The sequence below is a fragment of the Aythya ferina genome (genome assembly GCF_964211825.1).
Source record: "Aythya ferina genome assembly, chromosome: 15".
In the NCBI taxonomy this organism is placed as follows: Eukaryota; Metazoa; Chordata; class Aves; order Anseriformes; family Anatidae; genus Aythya; species Aythya ferina.
In genome coordinates, this window is record NC_140314.1 from 8,170,268 (window position 1) to 8,185,577 (window position 15,310).

At 43.7% G+C, this 15,310-nt stretch overlaps 2 protein-coding genes across 4 annotated transcripts in view; one reads left to right on the forward strand and one right to left on the reverse strand.

Moving 5' to 3' along the window:
- The window catches only part of ERI2 (ERI1 exoribonuclease family member 2), a 26,918-nt gene continuing 11,608 nt past the window's right edge, over nucleotides 1–15,310 (forward strand). Inside the window, exon 1 of the mRNA XM_084536662.1 lies at nucleotides 1–544. The gene's annotated coding sequence lies outside the window, so the exon portion shown is untranslated. The remainder of the gene's footprint in view (nucleotides 545–15,310) is intronic.
- REXO5 (RNA exonuclease 5) overlaps nucleotides 6,994–15,310 on the reverse strand; it is a 14,288-nt gene continuing 5,971 nt past the window's right edge. For 2 of the 3 annotated variants that reach the window (XM_084536658.1, XM_084536660.1), the window contains 12 exons: nucleotides 14,480–14,618; nucleotides 13,867–13,961; nucleotides 12,961–13,063; nucleotides 12,367–12,503; nucleotides 11,937–12,045; nucleotides 11,485–11,595; nucleotides 11,231–11,368; nucleotides 10,642–10,734; nucleotides 9,929–10,148; nucleotides 9,335–9,528; nucleotides 8,607–8,716; nucleotides 6,994–7,216 (listed from right to left, as the gene is read on the reverse strand). In XM_084536658.1, the coding sequence (XP_084392784.1) occupies nucleotides 7,147–7,216; nucleotides 8,607–8,716; nucleotides 9,335–9,528; nucleotides 9,929–10,148; nucleotides 10,642–10,734; nucleotides 11,231–11,368; nucleotides 11,485–11,595; nucleotides 11,937–12,045; nucleotides 12,367–12,503; nucleotides 12,961–13,063; nucleotides 13,867–13,961; nucleotides 14,480–14,618 (1,519 nt within the window). In that variant the 3' untranslated portion in view covers nucleotides 6,994–7,146. The remainder of the gene's footprint in view (nucleotides 7,217–8,606; nucleotides 8,717–9,334; nucleotides 9,529–9,928; nucleotides 10,149–10,641; nucleotides 10,735–11,230; nucleotides 11,369–11,484; nucleotides 11,596–11,936; nucleotides 12,046–12,366; nucleotides 12,504–12,960; nucleotides 13,064–13,866; nucleotides 13,962–14,479; nucleotides 14,619–15,310) is intronic. The other variant, XM_084536659.1, reaches the window with a different exon arrangement.

Below are 15,310 nucleotides of genomic sequence, written 5' to 3' on the forward strand. Positions count from 1 at the left end.
AAAAAAATAATCTCCAACAGAGGCTGCTTTGTTAGCAAGAGTTCCAGATGGAGACCTGATTTGACAGTAAATGACTGTATTAAGTTTGAGACTACTCATTCATTCAGCTATTAAATGCTTTGTTCATCACTTCATCTTTTTCCTAAAGGGAATTTTAAACTGTTCAGTGTGTGACAACTAACTGGTTAAACGGATACCCAGTGTATGTGGCAGCGGCTGTTACTGAGCTGTCTCTGAATTGTAGCAGCTCCAAAGGATCGGGGCTTGAGACCTTTAAGGCAGGCGTTTGTCTGGCCTGAATGTGGATTGCAGTAAGGAAATGAACTGATAGCATGGCGAGGTTTAGACATTTTAGTGCAGCAAACATAATGCAGTTTCTTTTTCAGGACAGTGGTGGTGAATATACAGAAGGGAAAGTTTCCTTTCCCTTTGGAGGAAGGACGCCCGCCTCTCAGCAGCTCCTGCCCCGTGCTTTCAGTCCGAGAGGAAAGCCTTGCTCCTGTGCTGCTCTTCCAGCCCAGCAGGAGCAACTCCAGCCTGTTGGGTAAAATACGTGCAAAAATAGCCAAAATATCTACCTGGTAACAAACCATTTTTTTTTTTTCAGTCTAACCTCATTATTTACAGTACAGTTACAGAACACAAGCCAGGCCTGTGTCTGTTTTAAACTCCTGAGCCAGGAGCTACAGTTCAGGTGCAGCTCTGCTGCAGTAGCAAAAGTTAAAGGGCGCTGGGCCCGCGCTGCATTGCCTGGTCCGGCTGTGGTCCTGAGCTACAGCAACCTGTGCTCTTCAGTGCCGGGGCAGTGCTGTGTTGTACGTGCTCCTGGGATGTCTTCAGCTATGTTGGAGCCTCTGAAAATTGCTTGTTTAATGGTTAAGCTGTGAATATCTGTGGAACAGGCCAAGTGCATTCTCTCTCCCTTCTCATGTAGTTTAAGTCTGTAATGCGTAGGTCACAGGACTGCAGTGAGTGGTGATGCTGAAGTCCTTGAAACCATTGGAGTTATTTAATTTTATTTTATTAGAATACACTTTGGAAAACTTGATGCATGTAGTGAATCTGCTGCAACTTGGGATAAATAACTAGGTAATGATATAGATAGTTTTAGTAATATACTGGAAAACCGGTCTGATGTCCACACCGTGGCATTTTATTGCCTTCCCTTACACGCAAAGAAATGCAACTTCTGTGAACTGTACTCCCTGGTAGAACACTGACCGCTTGCACAGTGTTACAGTTTGCAATACCTTTAAATTTGGCTCCCAGGTTAACTGGAGGCTCAGCTGTGCCAATTCTTTGTGGGGGTGTGTTTTGGAGGTCTAGGTCTATTTATTGATTCATGTGAAGATTTGAAAGATTCTGCCTATAGTTGGCCATGAAATGTGACTGAGTAAATTAATTGACATTGAACGTTAATTATGAATTTACTTGCTGCTGGTGCTATTCCATATGGAGAACTATAGCTTTTTAATACTGTGCAATTGTAATGAAAGAACCACAGGAAAAATAAATGAAGGTGTGGCAGAGAATCAGGTAGCTTAAGCCTGTGGCAGTTCGGTCCACCCCGTGACAAGTGCCGACTTCCCGAGGCTGGCACAGCAGCTCTGCTCGTGAATCAGCCTCTGAACCACGGCAGCTTTGCAGCCAAGCACGTGTAAGCGCGTGAAAGGCGTTTCCCCTGCTCTGCTGGAGAGACGTGACTTTGGGGTTGGTGAACAGCAGCTGCCCCTCTTCTGGAGTGGCAGCCTGGCTGTCGGGGCGTCCGGGCTGCTGCAGGCAGTGGTGGCCATGCCTGGGTGAGTGCTGGCTGACTCCCTGCGTGTCTGCCAGAGCCTGAAGAACCTGTGGGTCCCAGGACAGGTACTGCCTGTTGTCACCTGCGTCCCCAGGCAGGGCTATGCACTGACTGGTGACCTTGGTGTTTTCATGATGCTGTCAGCATGAGTATCTTCCTTATGCTTCTAAGCCTTGTTTAAAAAAAACAAAACAGCGAACTTAAACACTGCGTAGTTAATGGCCACCTCAGCCTGACGTAATTTGTTGGCTGAGGTTACATCATTCCCATTCATTGGAAAATAATAGTCATTGTGAATTTCTGGGTCTGGTAGCCTTGTGTTCTGCAGCGTGATTTTTTTTATTTATTTTTTATTTTTTTTGAAATCCTTGATAAATCGAGTGCCCAAATCTCAAAATGTGTGCATGTGAATTTAGCCTTTCATATTGAGAAGGAAGATGCTTAACCTGAAACTCAAAGTTCTTCAGGGTAGCATTTCAGTATAGAGCAGAACATAAATATTGAGTCGGTTTTAATTTTTTCAAATGCATACGTAGTAAGAGCTACGTGTCTGCTTAAATTTTGTGTGCAAACCAAAACACCAGTGTTAAAATTTTCTCTCTGGACTATTGAAGATTGAATATTTCTTTTTTTGATTGTCAGCTGAAGTGACATATGTGAGATTATAACCCGGAAGGCTGTAACTGCTTCACCACGAAGTACATAGGTATCTCTACCTCTTGTTCTTAGACTTGAACAGTTTAAGGTTACCATCCTTTTCTCCCAGGATTTTATGCCTGGGTAAGTAAGATTTTTTTTAATTGACCCAAGTTAAGTATTATCTATATGCCATGCTTCTTGGTATACTGCTTAACCTGCATGCACTCTCCCCTTTGAAAAGGAGCGAAGTCAAGTTGCAAACAAGTGTCAGTCCTCCGGGTGCTAGTTTTGGAGTGCAGTAGAGTGGCTGGAGCTACACCAGGTGTGGCTCAGGGGCTTTCATGTTCCTGCTCAGGCTGCCTGCACTGACAATACATTGAAGGTGAAGCAGCTGCTCCCCAGGAGGGAGCCATGTCACTTTTTCATTTGCCCCTGAAAAACTTCAGGAACTCACCTGATGCTCTGCTGTAAGCATATTTTTCCTTTGGTGAAAAATACAATGGCTTGTTCCATGTTGTGCTGTACTGGTAACAGCCAAAAAAATTGGGGGCTGCAAAAGTGTAAGGGCAACACGCATGTGTTCCCCCCACCCCCCCACCCCCCCTCTGAGGGCAGCATCTTCCTCATGATATGCTTAGAGCAGGGCTGGAGAGTTCCCAAGTGCATTGGAGATGCTGGGCTGGTTCCAGTGCTGTTTTTTCCTCATTAATGCAGTGAGGTGGTGTCTCTTCCCTGCCACCCAGCTGCACCCCTTGCTTTCCTCCCTGGAGGAGCCTACAGCACAACTGCTGTTACACAAAGCAAAATAGCTGGGCTGCAGCAGGTGCTGCCACAAGCTGCTGCTTCCAGTCTGAGGGCTGCGCTGGGCAGGGGCTGCTTGCACTATGTGTACAGGCTCGCGTTTCAGGAGCCTGAGGGACTGGAGATGATAGGTAAAAGGAGCGTGAATGTGCTGCTAACAGCTTGCCTTAAATCACTGACATTACAGTGGGCCCGCACTACTATTGCAATCCTCAGTCTTTCTGTAGTTAAATTTCTAAATGCAACAGGTTCTGGAGGTCTTACAACTTTTCTATTTTTAAAAAGCTCCTGTCTTTGCGAAATTGCACTCTTCAGATGAGCCCTTTCTGGACAACGCATCATTTTACACACAGACAAAATACCTTAGTCTCCCATGGTCGTGCTGTAGCCCCCTCCTTCCCCCCCTCCTTGTAAATTATATTTGGCCTGAAGGTTGCCTGCTGTGGAAGCAGTGTGTTTACTTGAATGTCACTGTTTTATGCAGTTACAGCTGCCGGCTCTTGCTCTTCTCTGGGCCCACGTGGCACCTCCGTGCGGTGGCAGTGGAGTTGGAGGCTGGCTGCTGGTTTTATACTTCCCCGTGTAGTAAATGTTAGAGGGCTTTGCATAATAGTGCTTAATATTTTGAAGCGGTGACTTTTTAGTCATGTTAAACAGTTATCTTAAAATATTTCTACTTTCTTATCTGCAAGTTTAACATAGTCTTTTGAAGAGGAAATGGGCTGGTAGGAGCGGCTGGGTGGCCTCATGCTGTTGGTTCCTGAATGTCTTGGGTTCCAGAAGTGGCTGCAGCGTGCAGGGTTAGGGCCTAACCCGGGGCTCCGGGGGCTGTACTGGCTGGTCTTGAGGGCATGAAGCAACTGCAAGTCATTAACAGGCTGCAGGGAGGTGACTGTCAGCATGGGCGAGCTGATGCAGCTGGATTTCTTGGAGTACTTGCTTGTGGATCTCAGCCCCAATTTAGTCCTGTCACCCCTTATGGCAGGTATGCAATTTGATGGTATATTTGCTCCCAGAGCAGTAACTAACAAAGGAAACGGTGAAAGCACACCTTTGTGCAGCTTTCATTGACCTGCATGTGACCACAGCTAGCTGACCAATCCCTCGGTTCCTCAGTAGACCCTCAAGGGTACGTAGGATCAAATCTGCTCTTCTCCGTGTCAGGAGTGATTTTTGCCTTTTCAGACTCTCCAATAGATACCGTGTGTGATCCGATTCTGTCACGCTGGGAAACGATGAATGTATTGCTTGTCGTGGAGCAAACCATGCTTCCTCTTCTAGACAGCACATTCCCAAGTGCTGTGTAAATGTAATGCTTGAAAATGGCTGGAGTAAATTCTGTTTCATGTAGGCCCCTTTTTGTAAAGGGATGTGGCCAAATTTGAAAAAACAAGCTAGGGACAAAGTGGGAGAAGGTCAAGATGATGCATCTATACTGAGTCCCATTTGCTTTGTTGCTTTACAGTTACTTTTTGTGTATCAAATTTTGCTCACCATTGTCTGGAACAGAATGGAAACAGCATCTTACAGAACGTGCAATCTAAGGCACAATGCAAATAGGTTGTAATAAGGAGGTTGTCTTTATTTGATAGCAATCCTGAGTGCAATGTTCTTGTCGTGTCCCTTTTGAAAAGCATTAAGTGCAGTCTGAGATTTTTCTTTACTTAAAAGCAAAGCATTGGTTTGTCCATTACTGACTTCTTGTGGAGTTTGTGCCAGATGTATATTAAATATTTTGGTGCTTTTTCTAATCCAGGCTGCCATTCATTTACCTGTGAGATTATTGTACTTCTGTATATTTAAATGACCAAGCCCTTAAAGAAAAATAACTCACCACCACCAAAACCCAACAACCTTTAGTCACCATGTATCCTTACTACTGCAGCTTTGTAATGTTCCAGAGGTTCTGGGTTTCCTGTATTCCAGTAATGTCTGAGGGAGGGTGGGGAGCAGCTAGAGAAACCTAATTCACTGGAAAGGGACCTTGCACGTTGTTCCGTGCGTTACTGAACAAATGAGTAACTTTGTGGTGTTTACATAATGACACGTTGGTGTTCACTCTTTTGTGCTGAAGCTTTGTACAAAAATGTCTTATTTAAAGCTGAAGTCCTTTTTACATTTTCAATTAAAAGGGGAAAAAAATAATTATTTTTTCATGACTGTAAATAGGACTCTTGCTAGTTTTATTTGTAATACAGTTTCTCAAACAGGACTCTTGGATGCTTACTAATGCTTCTCAGTCCTTGCTGGGATGTGACCACATCATTTTTAAGTGTATGGCCTGAACCCTAGCTGCTTTTGTTGGTGTCATTCAACGCTGCAGCGCACGTGTCTACAAGGAGCTGCTGGATGTCAACAGTCTTAACAACAGGAGGGTGATCTTGCGGAGGGATGAGTGCAGAGGTCAGGTCAGGCTGCCATTCACCCCAGGGGCCAGCTCACCGAGCTGACACCGCGGTCTCTGCTGCGCTCAGGTAAGCAGCAGGGCAGGGCAGTGCGGGATGAAGGACTGGCCACCGTTCTGGTTGTATAGTGACACTGCCACCAGCGTCAGTGTACTCATGCCTGTTTGCAACAGCTAAAGCCTAAGGCTGCCAGGCTCACTTGGCCTGGATACATTATGGTTTTAAAAGGGAGGAAGGAAAAAAAAAAAAAAAAAAGGAAAAGCTGCATTCATGTTTAATAAGAGAGTTCCTTTCAGGAGTGTTGAAGGCTTTAAATTCTAGGTATGAGAAACACTGATGTGAGCATCTCCTACTCACTCACTAGTACTGCCTCTGAACAACACTGCATTCACTTTTCCCCGCTATTATTTTGCCTGCTCCTTCATGCAGCCATAAATGGCTCTTTGCTCAAGAGCTGTGCAAAGCAAACTTGGGATCGAAAGTAGGAGGGTGTGATATTCTGTCAGCTGTAGTTCATCATGTCTAAGTAATAACTCTTTCAAAATTATCTTAGCCTATTCCAATTCATCCCAAGAAATCCTTTGTCTCAAACTTTGTAACAAATGTTTCCTTTAGCTTTTTTTCAATGCCCAAAGCTTACCTAGGCATCCTTGTGCTTGCAAATTCAGTTTATTACCAAGAGATGGTCAGCCTTTATTTCTAGGTGGCAGTGGCTGCAAAGCACACAGCTGAAGCTGTTCAGGCTGTAAACCATCGCATCCTTCTGCTGGTCATGTACTATTACAGCAGCTCTGCACCCAGCTGCCCCCTGAAACCACCTGTGATGTTTGCACAGGTATGTGTGTCCCTCAAAAGGGCCCTTGTCCCTCCCCCTGCAGCCACTGTAGAATTTTTTTTTTGAAGGGTGCTGGAAGGTGGTTAAGGAAGGAAGAGAAAGTGGAGATTGTCCAAAAAGGATGAATCACCCATTCCTCCTTTCCATGGACTAAGGACAGTACTTTCCCAGAAAGGAGGCAGCAACTGCTTGAGGAGCTGGCACAGCACATTTCCAGAGATCCACGCAGTTCCCAAGAAGAGCCTTTAACTGTTGAGCAGCTGCTATAGGTACTACATTAGCTTAGCTTAGCTTACTGGTTTGTGGCCTCCAACATTTTACTGAACACAACCCAGCTCATCCATCAGGCTCCTCCAAGGAACCAGCTTGCTGAATTAGAGCACAGAGCAACAGTGATTGGGGTTTTTGCAAAAATACTGCCTCTACGTTGCCCCCAGCTCTTCCTCCAGCACTTGCCTAGGTCACTGCCAGGAAAAATGCTACAGCAAGAAGGGTTAACAGGAAAGCTAATGTGCTTTTAAGATGGTTTGAATAGCTTTTATTTTTAGACTTTATAAAAGATACAGTGAAAGGCTATTGTTCTTATGATAAGGGGGTCTTTACAGAGACATCAATATTTAAAGTAATTAAGAATATCTTAACAAAAGATTGCTTAAAAACATGGCAGCTTAACAAGCACTGCTCCCTCCATTATCTTTTATTCCCATCAGACCAAGGCCAGACTGCGATCCATGGATGCTGCAACATAAACAAGAGATGTTATTTCTGTTCAGGGTAGCAAAGTTAGCTGGCCTAGCAGTGAGGAGCCAGGAACCCCCTGTGTCAGCACACTGAAAAACTGCAAGGTTGTTCTTTGTTTTTTTCCCAGCCAACCATGAGTCATCATTCTTTTTAAACAAGAAGCCTGGGCTGAACTATCATTCCTCTGGGAAACAGTAATTTGGGAGCCTCAGTTGGCAAGAAACCTCTTCCAGGCCTGAGAGGGTGCACCCTTTTTCCCAAACTGTCCCAGACATGGCTGAGTTATGCTGAAGCAGCATTTGACACCACGCTTCTGCAAGAAACCAGTTGTAGAGGGCTACATTCAATCAGCATTTGTCTAATGAGGGAAGAATTGCTGCTGTCTCATTTTGCATGCTATTATTCTTTGGTGTCATGGGAAACCAGCTAAATGATCTGTTCTCAAGGAAAAGAAATTGACGTTACCAACAACTGCCCAGGTAGAGCGGGCCATGCCAAGAGCTGCCTTTGGGATGCACCCTTGCTAAAATAGCTTGTCACAGGCACTGAGCCCAAACGGGCTTGGGATGCCTCCCCCCTTGCAGGGACGGTGGTCAAGAAGATAATACAGCAGCACATGTCCTCTCCTCAGGAAGCTTTGCAGGTAAGAGTGGGGAGCTGGGCCTGGCTGCGGAACCTGACAAAAGAGCTGCTGCTCTGGTTCCCTGCTTCTATAGCAGAGCCTGGCTCATGTCTCCCCAGAGGCCTGGTGCCCCTTCTGTTGAAGATGAACTTCAAAAAGACAGGGATAGATGTGACCCTTGTCTGACTGGCTGAAGAGCAATACTTAGAGAACTGAGAGGAGACTGCTGAACTAAGAATATATTTAGTAACTAAGGCCTTGCCTGGGAAAGATTCAATTTTCTTGTTAATAATTAAACAGGGACTGGCCATCCATGGCACTTCAGGGCCCTTGGGAAATAAAGGGAGCCTACCCCATATGGAAGCATCCCTGCTATTACCTCTGAGGTCCAACTCAACAATTGTGTCTTTCTTATGAAAGATAGCAGTGTTTTTTTTTTTTCTTTGTTTTTTTTTTTTCCCCCCCAAATCATGCTTTTATAGCCCTGACAGAAGAATGGAGTTAACCTGGATCCCTGATCCATGGTAAGGATATGAAGCATATAAGGCAGGGTACCACCAGAGAACTGGTAGATGGTGCAGGGGAAAGAAGGGGGAGGGGTATGATTTTAATTTTGTTAACAAAATAACTTGACCATATATAAAACACTACCAACACCTAGTAGAATTTCTGAAGTGTGTTTCTCTCCCTCCTTAAATGTCTTTCCTGCAAGGACGGTGTAGTGAGGGAGAGGGGAGGACTCCTAGCAAAAGAGAGGCAAGTTACCTGTTTGTTCCAGGGAAGAGAACGACGCACAAGGTATTCTTCTGCAGACTTCTATAAAGCTTTTTTATAATCTGGTCCAACTTCTTCACCTTTTTCCTTAGATCCTGCTCCTGTGTAACAGAATACAAGCATTGAAATCCCCTATTCTTCTACAAATATGTAACAATCACATCTGAAAGTGTTTATACAGAGACTGACCCTGGAGCTGTGTCAGGGATGGAAGGGGCTACTCTATTTTTGGATAGCTTGTGGAAGTGCAACAGCCCAGCTGCAGGGAGTGCCACACACCCTACTCACATGGCACTGCAGCTTCCTCCACTAAAAATGGGAGCTGCACCTACATCTATCCTTTCCTGTAGGCTATACAACTTGTCGCTTCTCTCTGACTTCCATACGCCTCCCTATACCTGTGCATTGCCCAGCGTGCTCTCAGCTGGGAGGCTGCAGTTCCCCTCTGTGGAACTCACTGTTCCATAGGCCCAGGCTGTTTTTCAGTTATTCTGTACCCCACTAATGCCACGTTATCTCCTGGGATTTACATCTCCAAGCTGCCTTATGAAAATTGAGCCATGGCAGCCTCTGCACCAGCAGAAGATCCAACTGCTACATACAGCTCTGTACCTAAGCCGCCTCCCAGTGACCACCTCTGGTTCCCAGGGCAGAGGCAGTTCCATGCCATTATCCTCGCTAACAAACTGCAACAAACGCCAGCATAGCCTTAAACTCACAGAGTCAGATAGAGGCACCGTCTTCTCACATAAGCTGTTTCCTACTTGCTTCCCACTGCTGTGATTCATTTGCCATATCCATCTCCAGAGGTGACCTGAAGCAAGTGCCTTCCTACTTCTTAACTTGCTGCCCTTCACAGCCCAGCTGTTTATAACTTCAAGGGCATCCACAGCACTTTGTGATGTCTGGAATTCTGAAAAGACAAGAAAGGGATCACCCTTTGCCAGTTATGATGCCCTGTTCTTTGGCACCTGCAGGGCCGTGCTAAAAAGGTAGAGGGTTAAAGGGAATGAGACACTGAAATCACTGCAGTAAGCAGATGCTCATCCTGCAAACAGGTAAGTGTCAGACTACAGAACTGCCAGTTACATGCAACACCACTCATCTGGCTGTTCTCTTCATTTTTTAGAAGTGATTACATGTCTGTGCAAAGCTTCACAGTAGCCAGCTGTGCTTTCACCCAAGTATCTTGAATACTGTCACTTGGAGCAGATGTGAGGTTCAGTTGCTCTTGCTGTGTCACTGAATTTCCCAGCACTGCTGAACAAGCTTATTTGAAGGAAATAACCAGGCTGCATGGCAAAGCTACTTACTGAGGAAACAGCAGTTCCTGTGCCTTCCACTCTGGAGATCCTTTGGCAGGAACAGAGTTTCCAGGCCTTCCAACTGGCTGAATTCTTCTTGCAAGTCTGTTTCGCTTAATGACTTCTTTAGACCCGCCACATAAATCACACCTTCGTTTTCTATATCGTGTTCTAGTTCCTGTATCAGAACATCACAGTCCAGCGTTGCAGCAGTGACAGGTCTCTGAACCTGGGTTAGGTCCAACAGGAACACACACAGCACATCAGCCAAAGCAGCCCTGTGTTCTGAGCTTCTGTTTTAAGTGATTCTGTCCAATTGCCAAAACTGTTAGCTATTTTTCCCTTCCGTGAACAATGTAATTAAGGAAGGATAGATTAATTAGTCATGAAAAACATGTCTGTAATGCAGGACAATTAAGAATACTATGTATGTGGCATTTTAACACCTTGTTACTCAGCTCCTCATTTTTAAGACACAGTTGCCAGGTCAGAACGCTTTCTAACCCTTTCTGCTGGCAGATGGCAAAGAAAGAGGGCAACAACTTTCTGCCATCTCCTTTCTGCCAGTGGCCCTAAATTGTCTAGAGACAGGGAGATGGCAACAGCACAGCCAGCCAGGATTCGCCCAGACTCTATGCTCAGGGTAGGCACTAGGAAGTGACATATTAGTCAGTATTCCTGTGCTACATGTAACTTAGGCTTTTGCTATTTACTTTGTTTACCTTAATGCAGGAACCTGCTACCTCAGCTCCATCTAGGCTTTCCACAGCAAGCTGGGCAGCTTCTAGCACCTCATACTGGATACAGACGTAGGGCTTGAAACAAGATAATACACTTCAGATTTATGAATAATACACATTAGCCCTACCCCTTGTTGTAAGTTGTTTGTTTTTGTTTTTTTTTTAATAGCATATAAAAAGGGTAGGGTGGGTAATACAGGTAACACTCCATACACTGTAGCTGTTTAAAAAACCTTCAATTAACTTGGCAATTATTAGCAACCTTGTTTTGCCACTAAAGGCCTTAGCATATCAATTCTCTTGAGAGGAACAAAAATCATCTTGGTTTCACCAGTACTCAGTTAAAGCTCTTCAGCTTGAGCAGCATTGTTATGCCACATCAGCTATGCTTCTTGTTGCTGTGTGCAGCAGCTTTTATATGTGCTGAATTGTTGTAGCTCATGACTAAGCAGCCAGAGAAAAAAACACAAGAGACAAAAAAAGATATTTAAGTGGTTCTCATCCCTATCTATCCTAGAGGTTACTCTGGACTTCACTGCCTGTCAAACTGAATGCCTTGAGTGCCCCTCACCTGGTACGTTTCCGTTACCACTGTCAGAGACTGGATTGGTCCACACTTCCCAAATTCTTTTTTCACAGACTTCAGGCAGAAACTTTCTTCAAAAGGACCTGCATAAATTGTCAGCATGTCAGTCAGCTTGCTTCTCACCTGTGGGAACACAGATTAGAGAAGGAACTTCACAAAGCATACATGTCTCTTTCCAAGTTGAGCAATGAAGACTAGTCTTGCTCAAAAAAAAAAAAAAAAAAAAAAAAAAGAGGTACCTTCTCACAAAATCCAGCAGGAAGATGAGATGCAATGTACTCTGGACCCAAACTGAACTGAACGATACTGAATGTGGAGAGGGGAACATCTTCTAAGGCTCTCTGAAGAATCTAGGAGGAAAAGAGTACATATGGCTCAAAGAGGTGCAAGGTAATTGTACTGCAAAAGATCAGAAACAAAGCTCTTGAATTTAGTTCTCCACTTTAATTGTCATTATTGTCCAAGGAAGCCCTCAGGCAGAAATTCTTCTTTAGTGAGTCATGAGAGGGTGATAGAGGATCAAAGCTTATTTCTGAAATAAGAAAATGGATTTAGCTAACCTGGTATTAACACTATTGCTAACGCTACCGTCAGCCAGCTTTTTAAAATAGGACTCATCAACCCACCCCCAGAACAAGAACTTCAAACTACTTTGAAGCTTGCTTAGACCAACCCACCCAAATCCATTCACCTGTTTGTTTGAAGTGCTTAGGTTACTCTGACACAGGCCAGAAGAGTCCACTTCTTGTCTGCCTAAAAGGAGGGGTTTTTGGCCAGTCACCTGCAAGCAGTCTAAAAAACTAGCGGAGAGAAAAAAAGCTGTGATGCATAGTAGTTATTGATATGCTGAGTTAAAAGCATGTAAGGAAGTGCCTGTCACTGAGAAATGACACAGTTCATTAAAGAAATCTTAAATAATATTCTTGCCCTCAAGATCAAAAGCAGCCTGGAAAATGCTTTGTGAAATTTAAGATACTATTTCTGAAAATTTTACAGTGTTACTCTACAATTATCTGTGTCTCTCTGAAGGCACTGGTGGCTTTTGAAAACATAAGATACTTCTATGATTTCACTGAGGATTTGATCAAAGGAAAAACATGCATATCTGAGAATCTTATTACCATGGTTTGGATAGATGCGGAGGATCGTTCGACTGCTTCTGGACCCTACATCCTTGTGGCTGTAACGCAGATTTGTTCTGTGACACCTCAGTCAGTCTTTCAGTTGTCAGCAGCATTTCCAAATTTAGTTCTGCTACCTTGTGGAAGGAAGAAGATGAGTAGATTGGTTTCATCTCAACTAATTGTAGCTAACCAAATAGCATGTGCCTTCTCTATGAGTCACCTAGGCACATTCCACAGTAGTGGAGAAAGACAAACATTCATTTTTTGCCTTATTATTTTCTGTTGTCATTTTAAGCATGCAGCACTTAGGGCATCAACCAGCACATCCAAAACATCCTCTCAAGAAACCAACAGTACAAGGGGATTCAAAAAACCTCCTGCCAAAACATACGAGGTCCTCACTTCTTTATTTAGAAAAAAAATGATAGGTACTCCTGTAGGCTGCAAGCGTCTGAATCTTTCTTCCCCCAATGCCCCTCTGCAAGATCAGCCTGATTTCTCTTTTAAATCAGTAAGAGGATGGGCAAGAATGCTTTTTCTTCGTATACACAACTTGTATATTCTGCTGTTAAAGATATTAGATATAGCTACCTTTGCTGGTCCTTGCTCAATAAAGAATTGAGCCAGTTCCAATGCAGCTCTTGCATCTTCTGTAGGATCATGACCAAGGTTCTGGTCACACTGGATCTCCTTCCTAGGGCATCAAAATTAGGTGTACTGGCAGGTTATCTGTTTTTCCATACTGACCAACATCTCGTCTTTTCTAAATTGGGTCCTTTTCAGGCAAAATAGCTTTCCCCTCTCCAAAAAGGATTTCAATTCTGTGCAGCAGTATTCTTGTGAAATATTCCCCAAAGTTACTGCAAGAAATATTTTTGCAACATTGAGCAAAACACCGTTTACAGGGTTTGACAGAAGCAGCAGTAATACTTGGTATTCTGAGGCATGATTATTTTTAATTTTGCTTTTTCCTTGACCAATGACCCAATGCACAGGCAGGGAGGCAACCTCCAAGTCAGTGAGGTTTGGAGCTACAGAGTAAATGGTGCGTGCTGGATTGTTAAGATGTGCTATGACAGCTAGCATAGCAAGGGACATGATTAAGTCAGTAAATTATACTTCTATAAGTTAGCTTTTCTTTCTAGATAACTGCAACATATCTCATTTATGTGAGCCAGAGTTCATTTGCTGCTCTACAATTTCATATAGTGGTAGAAGTGCAGAAAAGCTAGTTTTGTGGTTCACATACAAATGAGCTCATTACTGGTTGTGTCATAGCATCCCTGCTTGCTCAAAGATAAGCCAATTTATGACACTGCCTGATGTTTCAAGCACACAGTAAACTCCTCTTTATTGTCTGTTTGCACAGCCTGCTCTCCTTCCTTTTGAGTTTTATCAGAAGGAAAAAAATTCTCATCCTACTGGTGGAAGAGCAGGACCATATAGCCCCCATAACAGTTTCTAATACTTTCCATGACAATGCAAAAATAATCTTACCCTAAAACAGCTTTGGCTAAAAATTTTAGCTTAAATCTTCGACCTTCATTTCTGGCAAAAAGCAGTGAAGTATCAATAACACTAGGGTGGATCATCTGGAGGAGAGAAAACATCACCAGTTTAATTAAGAACAGCACTCACATAGAATTGGGCAGTGACTCCATTATCTGTGCCTCTGGCCTTTCATTTCAGTTGCCTATTTGTCACTGACAGATAACTGGTTCAGACAAGAGAACACATGGGAACCATGAAACAGCCCCAAATCTCCTTTCTAATGCTCTGTTGGGAAGACCAAGGTGGGGTTGGAATGACTACGACTCAAGCATTTTGGCCGGTTAAATTCAATACAGGAAGGACTTTAGTTCTTCCCATGACAGTGATCGAAAGCACCTGGCTGAAGCAGAAAGGTGAAGCTTCTTCCTTTTGGGTTCTGAACAGCACCTTGCAGGTTTTATAGATGGAAGGGGAGTATTTCTCTTTTAAATCCTTACAGCCATAAGGCTATTCATAATGAAAAGCAACTAACAAGTGCTTACTGATTAAAAAAAAATTGAACTTTCAGACCTGAAACGAACAGCAGTTCTGGGAAAAATACTCTTAAAAGCATACTCACTTCCAAAGCCTGGAGATCAGCATTTAGAGAATGACCCACCAATACTGCATCATGCGGCAGTATTTTTTTTAGTCTGCTTTGTATGTCTGGCAATCTTGTTTTCACCGGAAGCAGCATCTTCCTTGTGATTCCCGAGAATCTTCAAAACAGAAAGTGGAAGGAGTACAAGCTGTGCATCAGCAACAGCACTTACTGGAGAACATTACAAGCAGCATATGTAAAATAAGAACCCAGTGTAACAAATGAGAGAATGCGATTTATTGCTTCCTTAAATGCATTCCAACATAAGAGGATATACTGCACAAATATTAAGCTGCTACAGTTACCATATCTGTTTCAAAAGTTTGTTCTTTTTCAAGCATAACTTAAGTGATGCAGTTCTTAGCATCAGATAGCACAGGTAAGGAAATATTGCAAAGCTGACATGGAAGGAAATGCTTCCAAGTAACCTGAGGGAATTGGCACTTCACCTCCTGGAAACATGCAGGCAAAGTCTTGGAGAAGACGTGGCTTGAATTTTGCCTTCTTTTGTTATAATACTGAGCCCAGCCCTAGAGCTTGAAGTGAGTTTATGACCTGCACTGTTCATTTTCTACAGACGAGCAAACTTAGCTAGAGAGCAGAGACCCAGACTGCAATCCCGTACTCTTACTCACCCTGTGTCCTACTTTATATCTGGAAGTAAAGAGTAACCTGTACTGTGTATCATTAACTTTTCCTAGAACACTGCAGAATGATAATGCTTCTGTCTAGACACAGGGGCACTGCACAGCAGGGAGTGCATACATAATGTTGGTTATTCTACCCACAAAGCACAAACCAGATTCTTAA